This window comes from Rhipicephalus microplus, chromosome 3, assembly GCF_043290135.1.
Source record: "Rhipicephalus microplus isolate Deutch F79 chromosome 3, USDA_Rmic, whole genome shotgun sequence".
Classification (NCBI taxonomy): domain Eukaryota; kingdom Metazoa; phylum Arthropoda; class Arachnida; order Ixodida; family Ixodidae; genus Rhipicephalus; species Rhipicephalus microplus.
The window spans coordinates 184,300,740-184,320,639 of record NC_134702.1 but is presented as its reverse complement, the minus strand read 5'-3'; the positions used below and the strand labels follow the sequence as shown (position 1 = coordinate 184,320,639).

Below are 19,900 nucleotides of genomic sequence, written 5' to 3'. Positions count from 1 at the left end.
CATTATATATATATATATATATATATATATATATATATGGAGCACATCCCCACTGGAAAAATATACCAGGTGTAACCATAAAAAGGCGCACCTGCAGTTTTAAAGTTTAAAAGAAGCAATGACATGCCAACCATCCAAAATAGAATGCCCGAGAAAGGAGCATCAATCAGTATTACAGCATCTAAAAGCCTGCTAACAGCTGAAGGTAGTCATGCTGCTCTTCTATTCAAGTATAGTGTACACTGAGAAAAGATACTGAAGATACACCATCAGCAAATGACAAAACCAATAGAGACAGAGTTTTCTCTTATAATACAAAAAGTCTTTAGCTGAGGAGGCAAATAAGTCATTGGCACACAATAAGTGCACAAAAAAAAAAGCTGTCGCACGAGGCTCTCAGTGCTTAGACAACACAGGCAAAAATACAGTAGACTGAAGAAGAGAAAGCCCATAGCAAAAGTTACCATACTCCTGAGTTCTTGCTTTGCGTGCAAATGAAGCTAGCGTGAAGATGAACACTAGATTAAAGCACCACAATCAATATCTGGAAGTCAATGCTTTAGGAATAATACAAAGTACTGAAGAAGCATGCAAAGAGCATTCCTGTGAAGGCAAATATAAAAAAAAGACTTAAAGCTCTGTGGCCCTGAACAAGACAACACCACAACCATACGAAGAGCCGTTCGGACACACCAGCAGTTCTGGCCAACACTAAAAAGTCACAAAAACATACCTTTAATGCCTTTTTTGCAAGAGAACTTCAAAAGAAATGTGCATACACCAATGCCAGAAGTATCGATAGAAGCTATTACTCGTATTCAGCTCTTCATTGAAACACTGACAGAAGATACTTGTACCTGAATGCTTAATTACTTTGGTACAACTCAAGAGCGCCGACGCCAAGTGGCAAAAAATTATGATGGAAGACTACAATGTAATCAAATGCACACGTCAACCACAAACCAAGGTCCTATGCTAGAGTGAATATCGCAAAAAATCTTGAACGCCTAATGTCACTGGCTCATACTCAGCGTTCTCAATCAAAATCTTGACCTCCCACACAGCATATTATTTCAACAACCTGCCACCTCTCACCATGTCATGAAACAAGCTCGAGTATACACAAACCCTCCTCACCGTTATGTAGTTAGATAGCTCCACTATTGCTTCACTCTCGGAACACATAGACCAGGGCCGTAACTAGACGGGTAGTGAGGAGGTTCTGAGCCCCTGAAGTATTTTCGTGCTCTGACTTTTCATCAACAATAGCATAATCTGGGCAAGTTGGTTCATCGTGGTTGTGTTCTAGTAACAGTGAGAGAAGTTCAGGAAGAGACAAAAAGGACAGGAAAGAGCGCTGACTGCCAACTAAATTTTATTGAAGGTACTACGCCCACTTTTATACAGAGTACAAGAACAGTGCTCATGCACAACGACACATGTGAGACCATGATAATATAATCTTAACTCAGAAAAGAATACTCTCTCTCCGAATGGATGAGTGAAGGTATACTGATGCACTGATTCATGGCCGTCCTGACAAGAAAAAGCTTTCACAGTCTCTCTTTCATTTCTTGTTCTTGCTTTTTTCAAAAACAGTGTTTTATGAAACATAGAACTGCACTTACATTCTTTACAGTGTATGGCCATGCGACTAGCATAGCCATTCTTAACATTTTAAGCATGCTGTCTTGCTCAAACATTGGGGCACTGCCCAGTTTGTCTTATGTTTACGTTTCCACATGTCAAAAGTATCTCATACACAACATTATATTGGCATTCAGTATACCTATTCTCGTGACGAATGGTGAAATAATGGCTATTCCTGTTGCTTTTTAGTACACACACTTTTGAAAACTTGCAAGGGATGGCAAATAACAAGATAAAATCATATCGGCTCGCTATTTTCTTTATATTGTGAAACACCTTATGTACGTATGGTATAGCATGCAAAGATATTTGGTCATTCTGTTTTTATTTTGGTCCTGTTTTGTTTCACTTGACTTTCTGCAGGAGGGTTTAGCACACGGGTGTGGTGGTGCTGTTGGGATATCCAGCATCCTTTAGTCTTTTAATCTGGTTTTTAAGGCTTACCTCATCCTTGTGCTCACATGACTTCTGAAGGGTGGCCTCAATGCACGTGGTAGCAATTCTTCTGTGTAAATTGTGTAAATGTGTAATTATGTGTTATGATGTACTAAAAAAGATGTCCCAAGAATCAGAATAAGTGACAGTAGTCAAAGTTTTTGTCACTGCCTTTATACAAATACCAGTTTATTTGTTGCCTCCTGCAGTATTTTAGGGCCTCTTATATAGATAGGATGTTTTCTCACTTTTATTACATTTTTGTATTGATGATGCCATATGCTCAGGAGGTAGAATGTCGTTATGTTCTTTCTGATAACTTTTAGCTTCTGAGCAAAGATAATGTTTCAGAAAAATGAAAAAAGGCTAGCATAATATTAAGACATGGGAAAAAAGCAGAGTTTATCAAAAAATCAATGCATTAGTTGGGAATGAGAAAAAAAGATGGATGACAGGTCAGTAATGTCAATTAATTTATATTAGGACACATGAAATGTAGCAGAGGGTGGCAGGTGATTAGTTCAAATGAGATCGAGAAATTATCAGCCATAATATGAAATTGGCTCATACAGGACAGGGAACATTGATTGGGCTTCTCCCTGCAGTGGACATAATATAGGCTTAACGCTAACAATGAGCAAAGCCTGTGAAATTAATGCTCCATGAAATGAGCAGTACTGCACAGATTGCTGTGCTAGACTTCCCATTTTGCATGTTTTTACCAGCTTATCCTGCTCGCTGTGCAGACACAAAGCTTCACCAGAAAAACAATGTTATACTTGGTGAGGATAATGCCAGTGAATGCAGTGTTTTATCTACACCTTTCCTTGCTTAAGTCCTCCTCCAAACTATACGATTTTTCTTGGAAATGTTCTGCTTACAGCACACAAACCGATCAAGTGAAACAACTTTATTGGAGTCCTGCAGGACGCGCCCTAGTATGCAATCACCATTCCACTTCACGTTACAACATACTAGTGGTAAAAATATTCTCTGGCAGAGTACAGAAGTGCATGCACTGAGCTAGCTTGTGCAGCGCGGTCTATTCCAGAAAGCTGAACCTATGTTTGATACAGAATTTTGTAACCACACGATGCTTGTACAGATTAAATGTGGCCACACATAGCAACTTGTGAGCTTTTTTTATGAAATGATCTCGCAGAATGTGAAAACATTTGTTTTTTTGTTTACTTCATAATTCTCAGTGAAATATTTCTCTTGTTCCTCTCATTGAATAATGGCATTTGGTGCGGTTAAGGTGTTCTTAATGCCTCACTATGAGATCAGAAAAACGATTCTCCTTGAAATTGCTTCACAAGCATTTTCTAAGATATTGAATGACACTGCTTGCACATGTACAAACATTTGCTAGTTTTATTGAGGGTTGATGATAAAGGAAATCAGTTGGTGCATCCAAGCCGTACAGAGATTGACTGGCCCTGAAAAGGGCCGTTTAGTTATATATCTTGCAGCTTGTTCCAGGTAGACAGGGCTTTATTCTGTAGAAATGGTAACTCATCACACTGGTTCCCCAGCATGAAGAACATAACTTGATGCTAACACTGACTCAGATGTTCTGAAATGTCATAGAGGGTACATGAAGGCTGGGTACATGAAGGTTGCAGTTATACTAACTGTACAGTCAGCATGCTTGTGTGATATGTGCATAGCTGCATCAAAGTCACGTGTGAGAATTGCGTGAACAGCTGAAAATCTCAATGGCAGCATAGCTTAAGAAGTCTGTCATCCCTTTTTTGCCAGTTTCCAATATCATCCTTCTCTTTTCATGCATCTTCTTTCAATATATCTGGGGTTTTAGTTCCCAAAACCATGATATATTAATGAGAAGCAAATTTTGAACATCTGGTGTTCTTTACCATCTTCACTTGTTTGCAGCGCAACGCCAGAAACACAGGACAGGGAAGGAGCAAAAGAGAAAGAAAAGATGGCGCCGACTCCGAAAAAGACGGCACTGACATCCTGACACGCACATGTCGTGATGTAAGCTGCCCAAAGAGTGGCCTCCCATGAGAATAGTGAAGAATTGGGAATAGGATCTACGAGTAAGGGCTTTGTGTGCAATTCACAAACAGTGAAAAAGATCCACCAGTGGTGAACCACATGTACATGGTGCACTCCGGTTGAGAGAGAGCAGAGTAGAACAGATGTGCCAGACAGGAGATTATAAATGGTTTTGTCTGGAGCTGGTGCCAGACCGAGCTCTGATTAAGCGTAAGAGAGTATTGAGCGCCAGGCCAATCTGATCCCATTCCTGTGATGGGGTGCAATGTGATGACAGGTGCGAATTCCATTTTCTTTTTTTCCATGGGTTTAGGGAAATAATTTTTCAGGGATCAGATGGAAATACCTCCGACATACATAATAACATGCTTATTCTTGGGCGTGTCATGCCTAGCCACCAGATGGGGAGAAAAAGGAATGTTTCCCAAAATGTGCGATAAAGTGTTTGGTGCTACGCCTTGACGGAAGTATTGATAGGTGCTTTGGAAATCGGTACGCCATTTCTGTAATCGTTAAATATGCAACTGCATGTGCCACTGCTAGGGATAGCGTGACACTCCCAGCCATTTCGGGGTAAGCCGTTTTAATCTACATGAAGATGTTAATGAGCCCGTTCTCCATCACAGCAGTAGCTGTGGCCATTCCTTCAACTAGGCCTACTGCAGCGCCAAATAAACGTCTGCATGAATTTAGCGCTAGTACCGTACATAATAATCAGCATGTGCCTTGCGTTCACTTCGATGGTGTTTTGAATTCATCTTGCGTGACAATGGTTTAAGTTGCACGCGTGCCTTAACCATTACTGCAATAGGATACCATGATTTATCGTCACGCCTGGTGTTGCTTAGCTCGGTCCTCAGTGTTCGAAGCAGGTTCCGCCTTGTGAGTGCCTGAGAGAGGCACAAGAGTTGATTTCTGCTCTGTGTTTCTATAATTCCCTAGCCTGTATTATACAGGAAGCGGATAGTGCTGGTGTGCGTCAGCTGCCTCGGTGCGCTCTCAACCGCCTGCCTGGTAAGACTGATAGCTCATTCTATCAGCGCCTTGTCGTACTCCCTCCTCACACTGCGACATGTCCTCCACTTGGAGGACATGATGACGGAACAAGATGATACGAAGCCCAAAACCGCAATGTTTGCAAGCCACAACCCGAGCAAACAATTCAACGGTGAGGCCAGAAAATCTACCTGACTAGGCCTGGAGCAACAAGCCAGAGGCCAGAGAGCATATTGTTGGCTGGATAGATGGATGGATGTGGCTGTACCCTTTAGATCGGGCGGCGGCTAACCCCACCTAGCCGTAATGCTTAGTGAACTAACCACTAGATTTATTTTCCCCCTTTAAATAGTAAAGTTGGATGGGTACTTTGAAGTGAAGGGTTTAATTTTCAATCGTGTCTTTACTTTAGCCACCAATGAGATAACCTCCTTCTAGTTAAGTCTACCCGCTTAAAGTCTATTTTGCCCTCCCTGTCCCTAAACACCAGTGCTTTGAAAAACTCTGCGCCATCATCTTGAACTATAAGGTGAAGCCCTTTACAGAGGATTGTCAAGTGTTCGGCAGTTTTTTCTTTCTCTTCACACGCACTGCATACCGTGTCTACCCCTTCGTATTTGGCCCGATATGTCTTGGTTCGCAATACTCCCGTCCTGGCCTCAAACAGTAGAGAACTACCCTGAGTATTATCATAGATCCTTTCTTTGGCAATTTCCTGCTTAAAAGTTCGATAGATCTCTAGTGCAGACTTCTTAATCATGCCAATTCTCCCTATGTCAGTCTCCATTTCCTGCAGTTCCTTTTTAACCGATAGTTCTTTCTGGTTTGGCCACCTGCTGTTTTCTAAGTATTTACCAGTCAATTGCCTGGTTCGCTTCCTCCCTTTTGTATCGACATTCTTCATGTACAACTAGCTGAAAACCTTCCTAGCCTAACGCTCCTCCACCCTTTCTCTCAATCGTTTCTCAAGTTTTATATTGCTGCTAGCTTCGTTGCCCACAAATGATGTTCATCTCATATCACCTTGTACTCCCTGATTTGGTGTATTCCCGTGAGCTCCTAAAGCAAGCCTACCTATTCCACATTGCTTAATTTCTAATCTTGCTTGAACTTCTGATCTCATGCACAAGACCGCATCGTCGAACGTCAGCCCAAGAACCATGACCCCTTTTCATATTCCTCTCACAACATCATACCTGTTGTAATTCCACAGTGCCCTATTTTTTATCACTGCTGCATTCCTGTTACCTTTAGTCGTCACGCATATTTCGTGTTCCCTCAGGTACTCGGTCCCAGTGCATATCCACACGCCCAGTTATTTGTATTTATCTGTTATCTCTAGCGTGACTTCCTGTATTCTAAGCTCACTACCTTTGTTATCATTGAAAATCATGACTACTGATTTTTCCTAACTGAATCGAAAATCAAACCTATCTCCCTCATTACCGCAGATGTCCATCAACCTCTGCAAACCTTCCTTGTTGTCGGCCATTAGCACTATATCATCTGCGTAGATTAATGCTGGTAGTGCCTGATCAATGAGTTTTCCTTGTTTGACTAAAGAGAGGTTGAAGCCAAGTTTACTTGCCTCTAATTTGGCCTCTAATCCTTGTAGGTACATCATGAACAAGAAGGGTGACAGTGGGCACGCCTGCCTAAGTCCACGTTTCACCACTGTGGGCTTGGATACCTGTTTTTCCCACTTTTTAAATACCTTGTTAGTTTTATAGATTTCCTTTAAACGATTAGTGACTCCATCTTTTACACCCAGTGTGTCTAGTATTCCCCACAAGTCCTCTTGAACCACGCTATCGTACGCTCCCTTGAATTTCTGCAGGCCGGTAGGAAACTTCACAGCGCAGCGCCTGATCTTGTGAAACGGCGCAGCCATGCAGGCAGGGCATTCAATTCCCTCCCTATTTTTTGTATACTACTGTCCTTCTTTACATCGTAGAACACATAACAGTAATGATAGCAAACAGATCATTGATTCGGGTAGGCTTGGTGTTTTTATTTAAAATGGAACAACGAGGAAGCTGCTGAAGCTCGTGCCTGTATACAGCTGCTTTATATGGAGATGAAACTTTAACGAAAAAAAACGTAATGATAAACAGTAGGCTCATATCAAACAACATTTCTCTGAGGGTGCATGGAATATATGTCCCATGCAAGGCTATGCATTGCAGTCCTTACTGCAATAATTATGTACACGTACTGCAGGGCATGCAAGTGTATGCAGACACACGCTGACGAAATGACATTTTTTGCTACATACAAACGTGCACCGCACCAAATAAGACGCACGTGTTTGTATAGTCAGGGAACACTCGTGAATATTGATGAAATCACACAGCTGGCTTACAGTATAAAACAAACACAATTGCGAACAATAAAATGCGACGCTGTTTAAAAAGGCAGACCCAGGCTACGAGAATTATCAGTATGGCATACACACCACGTGTCAAGCTTTTGCAACATCCAAAGAGACTAAATATGGAAAGTTGCCTTTGTAAGTTAACATGACAGTACCAAGTGGAGAAGTCACACGAGAGAACAATTCATCGTGGGCTAAAGAATGTGTTTTAAATATTATACACAGCTTTGAAAGATAATATCGACGAGTTTTACTCGTCTAGGTGTGGGAGGTGTAGGCCTGATAAAATGCGATGTTGCTTCAGAGCCTTCCTTTCGTAATATTGCAATTTTATTCAACTCTTTCAAACGCGGCACCGTAAATTTCTACTGGGTGCTTGAACACGGCAAGCAGGTCGCGGGGCAAAATCTTTGTAACATTTTATTACCGAAACAGCGATACTAGCAATGCTTGAGCTGCACTAGCTGTTTTCTAAATTGTAACCTCCTCAATCTCATCACTGTGATCAGGAAACGGAGAGGAAAAGTACAGCAGTAGTACGTAGAGAAATATTCAATTTCAAGCCCTTTAGCAATATCATCTAAACAAATTGCCAGTTCACTGTTGAATTCTCGATGGAAACAAACAGCTGATCAGGGGCGCAGCTTGGCTTGGCACTGGCTTGGCCGTTCATACAGAGCCAAAAGCCGCTGCAGGAAACTGGATTGCGGATCGTATTGAGACAAAATATTTTATACATTTTTGTTTTCTTTGTTTCATTTCTCTAATTGTTCTTGTAATGGCGTGGACCGCGCTTCGTGATCTCATGTACCGGCGCACTGTTTTTAAGTTTAGTATGGCGCATGATAATACATGATTGCGTGCTTTTTTTAAAAAGGTTCGCGAGTATGGCAGCAACACTGCAATGCCGGGAAGAGGATAGAATCAGTAGCAGTTGCATGCCCGGGTGGAGCGACTGATGCCCAGATGGAGGAATGTCAACCCGATGCCTTTTGTGTTGGCCGTTCTGGCAGTTCCGCCGACTTTATAGAAAGAGACGACCCCGTCACTTGTCCTCTTCTCTTTTCCTTCGGGCATCAGCGACAACATTGACGGACGACGTGTTGGACTTCACCGTGCACGTGAGTATAGGTTGGTTTTTCATTCGAGTGAATTCTTGTTCAGATTTTCAACTTGTCGACTTCATCCTGATCACCTGTCACCGGCAATAGGTCACATACGTGTGATATTAAGGTGAAATAAATGATAATGCACATTTTCTAATCCATTTGCGTGACTTAGCTACACCAGGACATGAGGTAAAGCCTTTGTCGCCTAGCCACTAGCAGGCAAGATCGATCACTCGCATCCTTCAGTTCACGAATCAACGCGCCTGCCTTAAAATTAGTAAGCTGCTCGCAAAGAAATCTTACCGAGGCAATTTTGTTTTCTGTGAACAATGCACCGTAGATTTGTCTTGAATAACAAAAAAAACTCGAAAAATGAATGTCGCGACCTTTTAGAAAACGCCGTGTCTAAGAGCTAGACGCGGCATTTTGTAAAAGGCTCATTAAATTCAGTATTTGGTTCGTAGTTTCTGCTTGAAATTATTATTGTCTATGAATTTCATGGCCCAATCTTTCACTTTGGCTGAAAATCTCGGCGGCAAAAACTTTGTTCAGTGTCCATTTAAGGGCAGGTGTAGATGCCATCATTTCAGTCGCAAATCTTTTTGCTAGTCGGTCGGCTGGTTAACAATAAGGGTACTAACTAGAGTTCCAGATTTCATCAGCAACACATCATCATGGCTTCATCAGATGCTGCATTATTTACATTCTATCCTCGTTTTTAAATAGGTGTACCGTATGGTCCACTATTACAGGAAACAAGCGAGCTCATGGACAGTGAGCCATGTGGTGCTAACTGGCAGCGAGGCTTGTGAATGGGACGCATGCGCATAGAATCGGGGTGCGCCCAGTTTTGTCTGCCATTTCTCCGCCTGTACGCATGACAGCATTGGAAAGCGCATCCGTATTTTAGCTGCGCAATTTATCTAGCCCAGTGCCTCCTGCTTCAGGGATTTCCTGTGAGCACAAAAAATGCATGATTTTAATCGTTGCTGCAGTGTTTTGCAAGTTGTCACCGTAAAGCACATCATATTTTTCGCATAATGCTCGCTGCAACTAGCAAGTTTCGATGACTCAAAATGCTGTTCAGGTCTGATGTAGCAAACATTTTAAGCTCGTCCACGTGACCATGAAATATTGGTTTAATAAATAATGGAAGGCAGAGTTGGTACCAGTTGATTTACAGTGTGAAAAAGAAAAGTGCGAAGGACCGTGCCTCGCAAGTAAGCTCCGAGAGCATGAGCAGAGAAGTAGCAGATGAGGATGCTCATGCGCTGCATTTCCAAATCTCACCAGCACTAATGCTTGACGGACTGCTGGCCACGCACTAGCGTGTTCTTTCTGAAACAGGACTTTGGCCCTGTAAGCAAGTTCTTGAAGTGCATAAGTAAAACGTCAAATGGGCCCCCTAAATGCACCCATCCTTGAACCATTGGGCTTATGAATTAGTGCCCTTTTCAAAATACAACTATTATTTTCAAATACAACTATTCAAAATACATCTATTCTAAATACAACAGTGCACGAAGTTTAAAAATGGGAAAAAAGCCTTTAAATGTCCCCTTTGTACATCGTGTTCTTGTGATGTCACTTCTGCCGTTGTCTCCCTCTCTCGCCATGCCCAAGTAACTCCCTGGGTACCTACGGCAGTTCACGTGCTGCAGTGCGGTTTGTTGGGGGCTCGTCATCTGTTGCTGTGAACGATGTGGAAGCATTGTGGTTTTTTGTTGTCTTACTTTAACGAGCTCATTGGATTAGGAAGGCCTCGCTCGTTCACTCGATACAAGACCAGATAATCATGATGTGCAACACATACACCAGCCACGGCGTACACCGGCTGCCCGCCACAACCTATGAGGGCCTATTATCTTGCTTTCACTACGAATCGCCTGGCCCAAAAACAAGTGAAAGCTCAAAATCTCTCGAGCCGCAATTTTAAGAGTGGATGTGCGAAGCGCAGCTGCTCCCATCGAAAACTAGTCGTGCAGAGCTAGGCAAGTTTACAAGAGATATAATATTATAAATATATTGTCACGGCCTACGCCACCAACGTAGCAATGCCCCCCCCCCCAAGTGTTTTAAACAATGCTGATGTTGAGCTTGAGCCTCTTTGATTGCAATTTGTGGAAATAGTCGAGGAAAATATTATACAAGGCAGATAGCGACTTTGCGTGGTGTGTGCCGCGGTAATGCCAGTCATCACTTTATTTTTCGCGTATGCTTTGACACACTTTTCACTTTGTATTTTGCTTTTGTTGTACGCTATTGTACAGTGGAGTCACTGAACATGATAGAGACCGTGTATAGAATTAATTGACTAATTAAAAAAAATCCTGATGCCCAACTTGAACCGATCGGCTATACTTCAAAGTGAACTAATATTGTTTCTCATTTTTTATAGTTTGTTTCAATGCAATACCAAATCTCCGCGATCGCCATCACGATTTTAACCGCCTTCCTCGCCATCATGGTTTTAACTGCAGACAAGTTTGTATGTACAGTATCTTGGTAAGCTATATCTGTTTGCAGGTAAATACTTGGCTATGGCACTTACCCGTAATGAAGTTGCACCTGAAGATGCAAATATTGCAAAGTTTCTTCAAGTAGCTTTTGTTAATCTGCACCAGCCAAATACGCTGGTACTTTTAGGAAAATCTGAATGTGCGTTCTCAATTTTAGGTTATAACTTTCAGCGAAGAAACAGCCTAAGCTCTGCTCCCTCTGCGTGGACTACTAAATCAACTTGCCTCACTAGCAGCTCATAATTCCTCAAACTTGCATCGTGAGGCAAAACTAAACGGGTGCAAGCACGAGGAGACAACATGGCAGTTGTAGGCGATAGATTCGGTTGGTGCCCGGGCATGGTGGTGGCGCATTTCGGAAGTGACGAAAAGGTGCTGCGAGATGCACGTGCACACTTTGTATAGTTGCTGTATTGGACAGCAAACTTTTTTCCTTATCTGGGCAGTTTTACCAAAGGAAGCTTCATCATATGGCGTGATAAATGAAGCGAATCCACAGGTTGAACCACATCATAGCTTCGCTGTGCTTTTGTACTTTTTTGCTCAAAATTTAATTGTACATATAAGTGACAGCTTGCCAGTAATAAGGCAGCACTTGTTTCTTTACCATATGATCATCTCCGGTGTGCTGCTGCCTCAATATTTCAAATTCTAAGCATTTACACCATTGTATGTTAACTTTTGCTTTAAAGTGAGACAAGCCACATGTGTATCGTAGATCAAGAAGCATGCCAGTTTTACGTACTTGCAAGGTAAACATCAGAAATGCACAGTTGATCAAAAATACTAGTTTAATGGTGAATCTACATAGCAGAGCACCTGTGGCACCTCGGGAACAAGATAATGCCACATATGTTACAACAGATAATTAAAAAAGACAGGGGACGTGCCGTGAACAAGTAGAAACAAAAATAAAATGGCATGTGGCAGCGAGCGAAGGCGGCAAGGGGGGGGAGCCCGTGGGACTGCAGCGGATGAACGTAGGATGTGTGTTTAATATGTGGAAGAAAAAAAAATTCAAAATTTTGGCGACTGAAATGAGGGTGATTTAGTGAGTGCGCTCATGACGAGAGTAAACACGGTAATTATTTTTTTCAAATCTCTTTTGAAAGCCACAAAAATTCTGTATGTGGTGCAGCCTAACAGAAGGTCCGTGAAGGCAAATTATGAATTCGTCGTTGTACAAAGGCCTTTTTTTTTCATGCGCACCATCCCCGCCGCGGTGGTCTAGTGGCTAAGGTACTCGGCTGCTGACCCACAGGGGGCGGGTTCGAATCCCGGCTGCGGCGGCTGCATTTCCAATGGAAGCGGAAATGTTGTAGGCCCGTGTGCTCAGATTTAGGTGCACGTTAAAGAACCCTAGGTGGTCTAAATTTCCGGAGCCCTCCAATACGGCGTCTCTCATAATCATATAGTGATTTTGGGACGTTAAACCCCACATATCAATCAATCATGCGCACCATAAATAGTGCTCAAAACTTAATTGCATATGTTGTTTTCATCCTCGCTGTATTCCGTGCTGTTTATGATGTAAAAAAAAAAGCACGCTGAAGTGGTGCTGCTTTTGGGCAACAGTTGAAAATGGCGGGGTGCATGAATGCGGAATACTGCCGCTTACACTCAAATCACTCTTGTGGTCACCGCCCACTGTTTGCAGCATGTGTTGTGTATACACAGCTGCATATTTCCTAGCTAGAAAAATTTGATTTTAGGTGTTTCACGCCATTTTTCATGTAACTATTCCACAATTACACACACTGATCAGCAGGCTTTCAATTGCGCTGAAGGACACAGGTGCCATAAAATTAATAGTAGATACTTTCAAGAAACCGTATGTAAAGGCCGAAGCTTCATGTGTACATACATACGCACACACCATATTGTTTTTTGTACTTTATGAAAGCTGCGAAGGTCTCATGTGCCTCCAAGCGTAACCTGTCTTACTTATTCTCCATCACCGCAAAAGTTTTGTGAGTTTCAAATAAAAGTAGTTTGCGCATGGCCACGTTTGGGTAATTTTTTGTGTAGGTGTTATTTGAGCAGCCTACAGTGTTTACTTTATAAGCCTGTATGTAATGTTGCATTATAAGGATGCAGAATGTGTGTGGCTGTACAATATAGATGAAGTGTAAAAATTGTGTCTATTGTAGTGTTCTTGCAACCAATCTTACCCCCGTATTCTAGAACGTCCCTCCACTCAACGCTTTACCTTCACTTGAGATGGCTGGTGGGAGCGCCGTCTCTAAGCAGAGAAAGTCGCTGCATGTCAGCAATAATCTGCTGTGATTCTCAAGTAGCGCAGCGTCGCTTTCAAACGAGCAACGGCACAGTGCTCAACTCTGTCAAGTGAAGGGTGAAAGTCGAGTCGGGGAGCGTTTATGAATATGGGGGTTAGTTTTGTTGTCTTGTTAACCTGCCATTAACACTGGATTGATGCTACTTTGCTCTAGCTGTACAGTGCTCTCCAAGGCTCAAGGAGGCACCGCACGGGGAAGGTTCGGAGCAAACCATGCGTGAGTTTCCTTTCAATGTTACACTATGCACGTATTAAGTGATAGACTTTAATGTATGCTATTTGTATTGTGCAAGTTTTTGGGGACATACAACTTCCAACACTTATATGTTCTGACGAAAATCACGCAAGAATGAGAGAAGCTTGTGCAAAAATTATGCAAGACTGTAAGAAGCTTTTGCAGAAGTCTGTGAAATGAAGTTTTGAAAATTTGTGGCAATGTGTCATTGTACAGTGGTCAACAGTCTTGCTCAGCATGCTTGACTGCAGGGCTCCCGTCTGCACAGGCGCATCTACGGAGTGCCTGATGCATGATGGGCCAAATGTCAGCCTGCACACTGGTGCCTCTTATCCCCGTTTGTCTGTTACATCAGTGTCTCTTGTAAAGGGGGTCAACTGTGCTACCTTTTTTTTTTTCGAATGTATTGAGTTCTTTTTCCAGATTATTGTTGTTTTAAGGTAGAGCCTCACATTTCTATCAAATACTGAAGATTCTATTTTTCCTTCTAGATGCTATGAAGTCACTCCTTGTGTTACAATAGAGTGAACACTGTTATAAGAAAAGCTACTTTATGGAGTTAACTCACTCCATATTGACTTAACACACAGAGTTGGTGAAAACTACACTTCATTCCAGCTGCATTAGGAATAATATTCATTTGCATATTTCTGTTTCTTTTGTTTGTTTGTTGGCTGGAGGTTTGGAGTATAGGGTGGCCAGAGGGCACTGTGTAGTCTTTCTTCATCTTCCCAATTTTGTGAACATCAATTGATAGCCGTATGGGAAGCAGCCAGCATGCTGAAACAGCTGTGCAAGCATGCAAGATGTTCACCATTGCATGCAGTCAGTTGCTGTGAGCAACCCACTGCATACAATTAACTGCGAGTGGGGAACTAACGCTGCACTATGTGTGCCTCCTGGAAAGCTGCAATGGTAAAGTGCCACAATCGTATAGTAACATGGATAAAATCGCAATTTGTTTGTTGAATAATTTTGCAATAGAATCAATGGAGCTTTGGATAAATTTGTGTATCTGCCTGGTTCATCAAAGCTACAGAATCAAATGCGGTATGTACTCGCGTATTATGTGTACTTTTTTTGTCGATCCGGTTATGTGCGAAGCTAGTAGGAATCGCTGGCCTAAAAGCCCAACTGGGAATGGGAATATATGTTGCAGGTGCTGTCACAGCTGTCTCAAAGCGGATTGTCATTTGTTTGCGAAGCCTGTTCAAATGCCCCCATTTTCTTGAAGTTCTTCCGAACATTGCTTACAAAAACCAGTTCCCACGACAAGGTTATACCAGAGAACATAAGCACTCTCCAATAATTGTCGGGAACCCAACGCAAAGTAAGATGCAGACAAGGAAGCGCGATGCCAACACAGTGCTCTGTGTGTCGCCCTTCATGTGTGTGTGTCCCCATTCCTTGTCCCAGTCTTCTATTGCGTTGTGTTCCCTCCGATATCTAACCAACACACCCAAGCTTCTATGCTAAGTCTTATTCAACGCACTCTTCTGCTGGCTCCCATACTGAATATTGCATGTCGAAGAACTCCACGCTGATGTGCTTAGCAGTAGCACGGTTTCAGTTTTCTTCGGTAAGCTTTATAACAGCAATCTGCCTCGTATATAATTATTGTAGCCTATTACAAGGAACGGTAAAAACGCAATGGCCAGATGTCGAAACCAAAAAAAAAGAAAATGAGTGCGAAAACCTGCCTCATCTAGTTGATGTGACAGGTCCTTGCACGCGTTCAACATCTGTGCTGTGTCTCGGTAATACATTCTTGCCGAGTGAGAGGTGGGAAGATAGGAGGCAAACCTTTAGGCATTTCGGACTACACATAAACAGGTTACGGTTTTCAAGTTCGATATTCTAGGGAAAGCATAAAAGTTCATGGAAGAAGGAACCTTGCACTCAGCCCATTTTGTGTAAGACTGCACTCGCCTGCTCGACAAGAGATGTGCCTGACCAGAGCATCATGAAGTCAAATGTGTCTGTGTGTGTGCTGGCAAGGTGGCTCGGGCTGGTTGGGGAGGACAAAGTATGCGAGCAAAAAGTTTCTTGTAGTAAAGCAGGCTGGCTAATTATACTAGTGAGCAAATTATGTGAGGATGCAAATTGTGCGAGTAAATATAGTATGTACTCTTGTATGTTTCAGCTCTGTTGCTACGGATCCTGCAGATCGAACTTGGCATCCGGCAGCAACAAAGAGAGGTTCTGCAGGAGGTGCGACAGCTGAAGCTCGAGGTACGGCTCTTGTCCGTGCCTCAGCACGCCCAGCCAGCACAGCCCCCTTCTGACCTTCCCCGGCTGCCTGCTGGTACAATTGGAGACGTGGAGGCAGCAGAGGCAGCTGTGCAGAGTGAAGCTGTGGCTGCGGCTTTGGTGTGTATTTCTTGATTTTTAATATGCCTATGTAACATGCAGAAATATAGTACTGCTTTAAGATACTGTGTTTCATGAAACAAGCTAGCCAGGTAATCTCATGAGCCACTGTATTACAGTCGAATATGAATAATTCGTACTCAAAGAGGCCAGAAAATTTGTTCAAATTAAAAGAAGTTCAAATTAATGAAAGTTACCGTAATTACTTGAATCTAACACGCACCTTTTTTCCGGTTAAGAGAGTTCATGAATCGCATGCGCGTTAGAATCGAGTACGAAAAAAAAAATGAATATGGTCATTCTACTGCCATCGCCACTTACAAAATGGCCGCCCCCTACGTGCGTCGGCATGGCGCGTTGGTCATTTCTGCCTATGTGTTTCCCATGTGCGGTACTTCATACGTGTGCTGAGGAGTTCGTCATCTTGTAGTACATTAGCATCGACGGCATGGTAGGGCCGACTCCAAAAATTCGACGAGTGCACCACAATGCCGCTTCTAAAAGAAAAGTCATCGCGTGTGCCGAAACGGACAGAAGTCGGGCCGCATCGCGGTCATTCGAAGTTCCCGAAACGTGCGTGCGGGACTGGCGGAAACAAAAGCAGGATATTGTCGACAGCAAAGATTCACGCAAAGGCTTCAGTGTACCACAGCAGGGTCGGTTTCCACAAATTGAAGAGCTGCTCGGTGAGTATGTGATTAAGCAGTGAGCGGCACAGCGGCCCGTGACGACAGAACTGCTCCAAGTGCAGGCTATGCAGTTAGCCTTAGAAAAAGGGCTAATGCAGAGCCATTTTAAAGCGAGCAGGTGCTGGCTAACGAACTTTATGAAGAGAAAAGGCTTTTCCCTCCGAAGGCGAACGGGCATATGCCGGAAGTTGCCGGAGGAGTACGAAGAAAAGCTTCAGAGTCTTCAGCGGTTCCTCCTAAACTTGCGGCACAACAACGACTACCTGCTTGGGCAAATCGGGAATGCCGATCACACGCCTCTTTACTTCAACATGCCTGGCACCACAACCGTCTAGGAGAAAGGGGCGAAGCAAGTTTCTGTGCTGACATCGGGCGACGGTAAAACTAGAGTGACAGCAATGCTCCGTTGCACGTCAGATAGGCATAAGCTTCCCCCGTACTTCATATTTAAACGGAAGACGCTCTCAAAAATTGTCGTTTTCCCGAGTGGTGTGATCAAGCGGGCCAACGTGAAAAAAGGGTGCGCGTTGCAACCGATGTCTTGTTTTTTTTTTGTCGTGGAAACCGGGCGCGCATTACAATCGAGGGCGCGGTAGAATAGAGTAAATACGGTTATTGAGCGGAGGGCTCACCATGCAGTGATGCATGTGCATGGAGAAGTTTTATTCACAAATTACAGGACATCCGTCATTAATTAAAGTAGTCAATACATGTCTGTACACGTTGGCCTTGCAACGAGTCAACAAGTTTTGCGTGCAGTTTGCAAAGCATTTGTACTTCGGCTTCAGTATTCTCCTGGCAATAGAAGTTGCGCGCGGCAATGTCCAGTGCTGACACTCTTTGAAGACAACTGTGTTTCCACTGTTACCATCTGCGCTGCAGCCGGAGCGTGGCCAGCACATGATGAGAAAGGAGGAGCGTCTTCACCTGGAGAAAAGCAGATAGGCATTCGAGAGAGAAACACTCCGCAACAGCTTTTTTTTTCTCTTCATGCGCGGTGTTGAAAGGAGAAGAGTCTCTACATAGCAGGAATTAAAAACAGGGAAGCGTGACACCGGCGCGTTGCAGATCGGCATGAGAGAGAGCCCACTCTCTGCGACAGCTTTTTTTCCCCTCTTTCTCTTCGTGCGCAGTGTTAAGAGGAGAAGGGTCTCTACGTGGCAGGGACGGAAAAAGCCGAAGCGTGGCACAGGAATGTCGCAGATTGGCATTTGGTAAACATTCCACCACAGTCTTTTCTTTCCTTTTCTTCATTTTCTTCTTTAAGCACAGCGATGAGGTGTCTGAAGTGCCACCGCAGGATTGGGCGGGGTGCTGAGAGCATTTTCGGAGCGCGGTATAGCTTTGATAGGACCACAGCGTCAGTTCGAATTAAGTGTGTTGGAATTAATGAGATTCGACTGTATTTACTATAGTCTGTGAAGTCCGAGTGAACTGTCCTAAGCTAGCAGACGATGTAGGCGGCATCGTGTGTTTGATGGGCAGTGACTAGCAATAGCCTGCTTAAAACAGACATTCAGTAATTTTGTTCATTTATGACCCTATTTCGTGTCCGCTGCGGCTCTCTCTACTTTGAGCTACAGTTCACCCTGCCTTGTGTTAGCCGATTTCTTACTTTTTTAAAAATCTAACATGCACCCCATTTCGCAGGGTGAAGAAAAATGCACCTTTGTTTATTGTGATGAGATTTCTAAAGCGACATGGCTCTTTGTTGGCTATCACAGAAAAATATAAACAGCAAATGGTGCGACCATCTAGTGCGACCTTTATTTTTCTATCAGTTTCATCTATGACCAAGATTTGGTCGCTCTAAGGTTGCCTCTTAGTACGCCTTGATCATGTTCATTTATCTTGTTGTGCTCTGCTTACAATGCATTGATTAAAAACATGTCCTAGCTTATTTTTGAATTCCAAATACTTTATCGTTTTTCACCTGTAGAAGCTACTCCTGGTCAACATTTAGGCAAAGACATTGTAACCTCAAAGAAACGTGTATTGGAATTTGAGCACTGTACAAAGTAATTATACTATTTCATAGCTAGAATCAATATTTATTAAGGGTTATAACAGTGTTGTATTTGATTTCATAACAGCAAAACTGCATTCAGAGAAGGACTCTGAAAGGTTCTCACACTGAGTGTGAGAGGGCTGATGTGGAAACCATTTTAGGTCAAGTGAGTTGAAGTTAGCGTAAAAAACAATGAAATGTTGTGATGCCCGAAAATTCAAGTTGTTGTTTTCAGTGTCCTCTTCTTGCAGATTTTTATCATGCAAACATTTCGATGTGCTGTTGCGTTTACCCCATCTACGCTTCTTGCATTTTTTTACAGCGCAAGCACCTCCTGCAGATTGGGGGACGTGGCCTCCGAGAAATTGGTGTGAATGCCATGAAGGCTGTATTGGCACATGACGTGCAAGTGCTGTACAGCCTTCATGGCAGAAAAGGGAAAAGGGCCTTTGTGAACCTGAGGCTCTGTAGATTAGTGACAGGTTTAACTTGTTCATTGTTTTATGTGTGTGTACCCATGTGTATTCTCTGTACTGCAGTGCTTCATGTGTACTATGGTATTTCTGTTCTTGTATGCAGATGTCATCTGCCAAAAAGCAGGGTGCGACCAGGCGGAGGCCCTCAACTTTATTAAGAGGTGGCTGCCAGGGTCTGGTGATCGCTGTGGGGGCAGGAAGCGGCGCTTCAGAGAAGCGTTTGTTGTGGAGCAGCCCGATGATCCCTACTCTCAGAGTGCAGATTATCGGCTGCTCGCGGCAGCTGGCTTCCTGCCCAGCCACAGCAGCCAGGGCCTTGACAGCACCACTGCCACTGTGCCCCCAACGCAACCTGACCTGCAGTAGAGCGGGCCTTTTTTAGTTGTGTATATATAATTTTCAATGTATACATTTTTTGTTGTACCAAATAAATAAAAAAAAACAAATAATAAATGGTCTGCAGACTGTCGGTGGTGCACTGTTCGGCTAGCTTATGCTGATTCGGAAGCACCATCACCATGTTTTAGTTACAAAAAAATGCTCTGAATTGTATGAATATTCTCGATTATCATGTGGGGGACATATGTGGGGATTGCAATTGGGGGACATACGCTTTCAGCATTTACTTCCTAACGACTTTTTTCGATCTGCTGTACCAAATACCAGTACCAAATAAAGCACTCCCTATTGCAAAAAATAAATTGGTAAAAAAATAAACTAC

General features: G+C 43.2%; 1 protein-coding gene across 1 annotated transcript in view; it reads left to right on the top strand.

The window, feature by feature from the left end:
* LOC142803064 (uncharacterized) overlaps positions 1–19,611 on the top strand; it is a 35,347-nt gene extending 15,736 nt beyond the window's left edge. Inside the window, exons 2-3 of the mRNA XM_075888175.1 lie at positions 15,780–16,006; positions 19,283–19,611. Of these exons, the coding sequence (XP_075744290.1) occupies positions 15,780–16,006; positions 19,283–19,561 (506 nt within the window). The 3' untranslated portion in view covers positions 19,562–19,611. The remainder of the gene's footprint in view (positions 1–15,779; positions 16,007–19,282) is intronic.
* Positions 19,612–19,900: the final 289 nt, after the last annotated feature.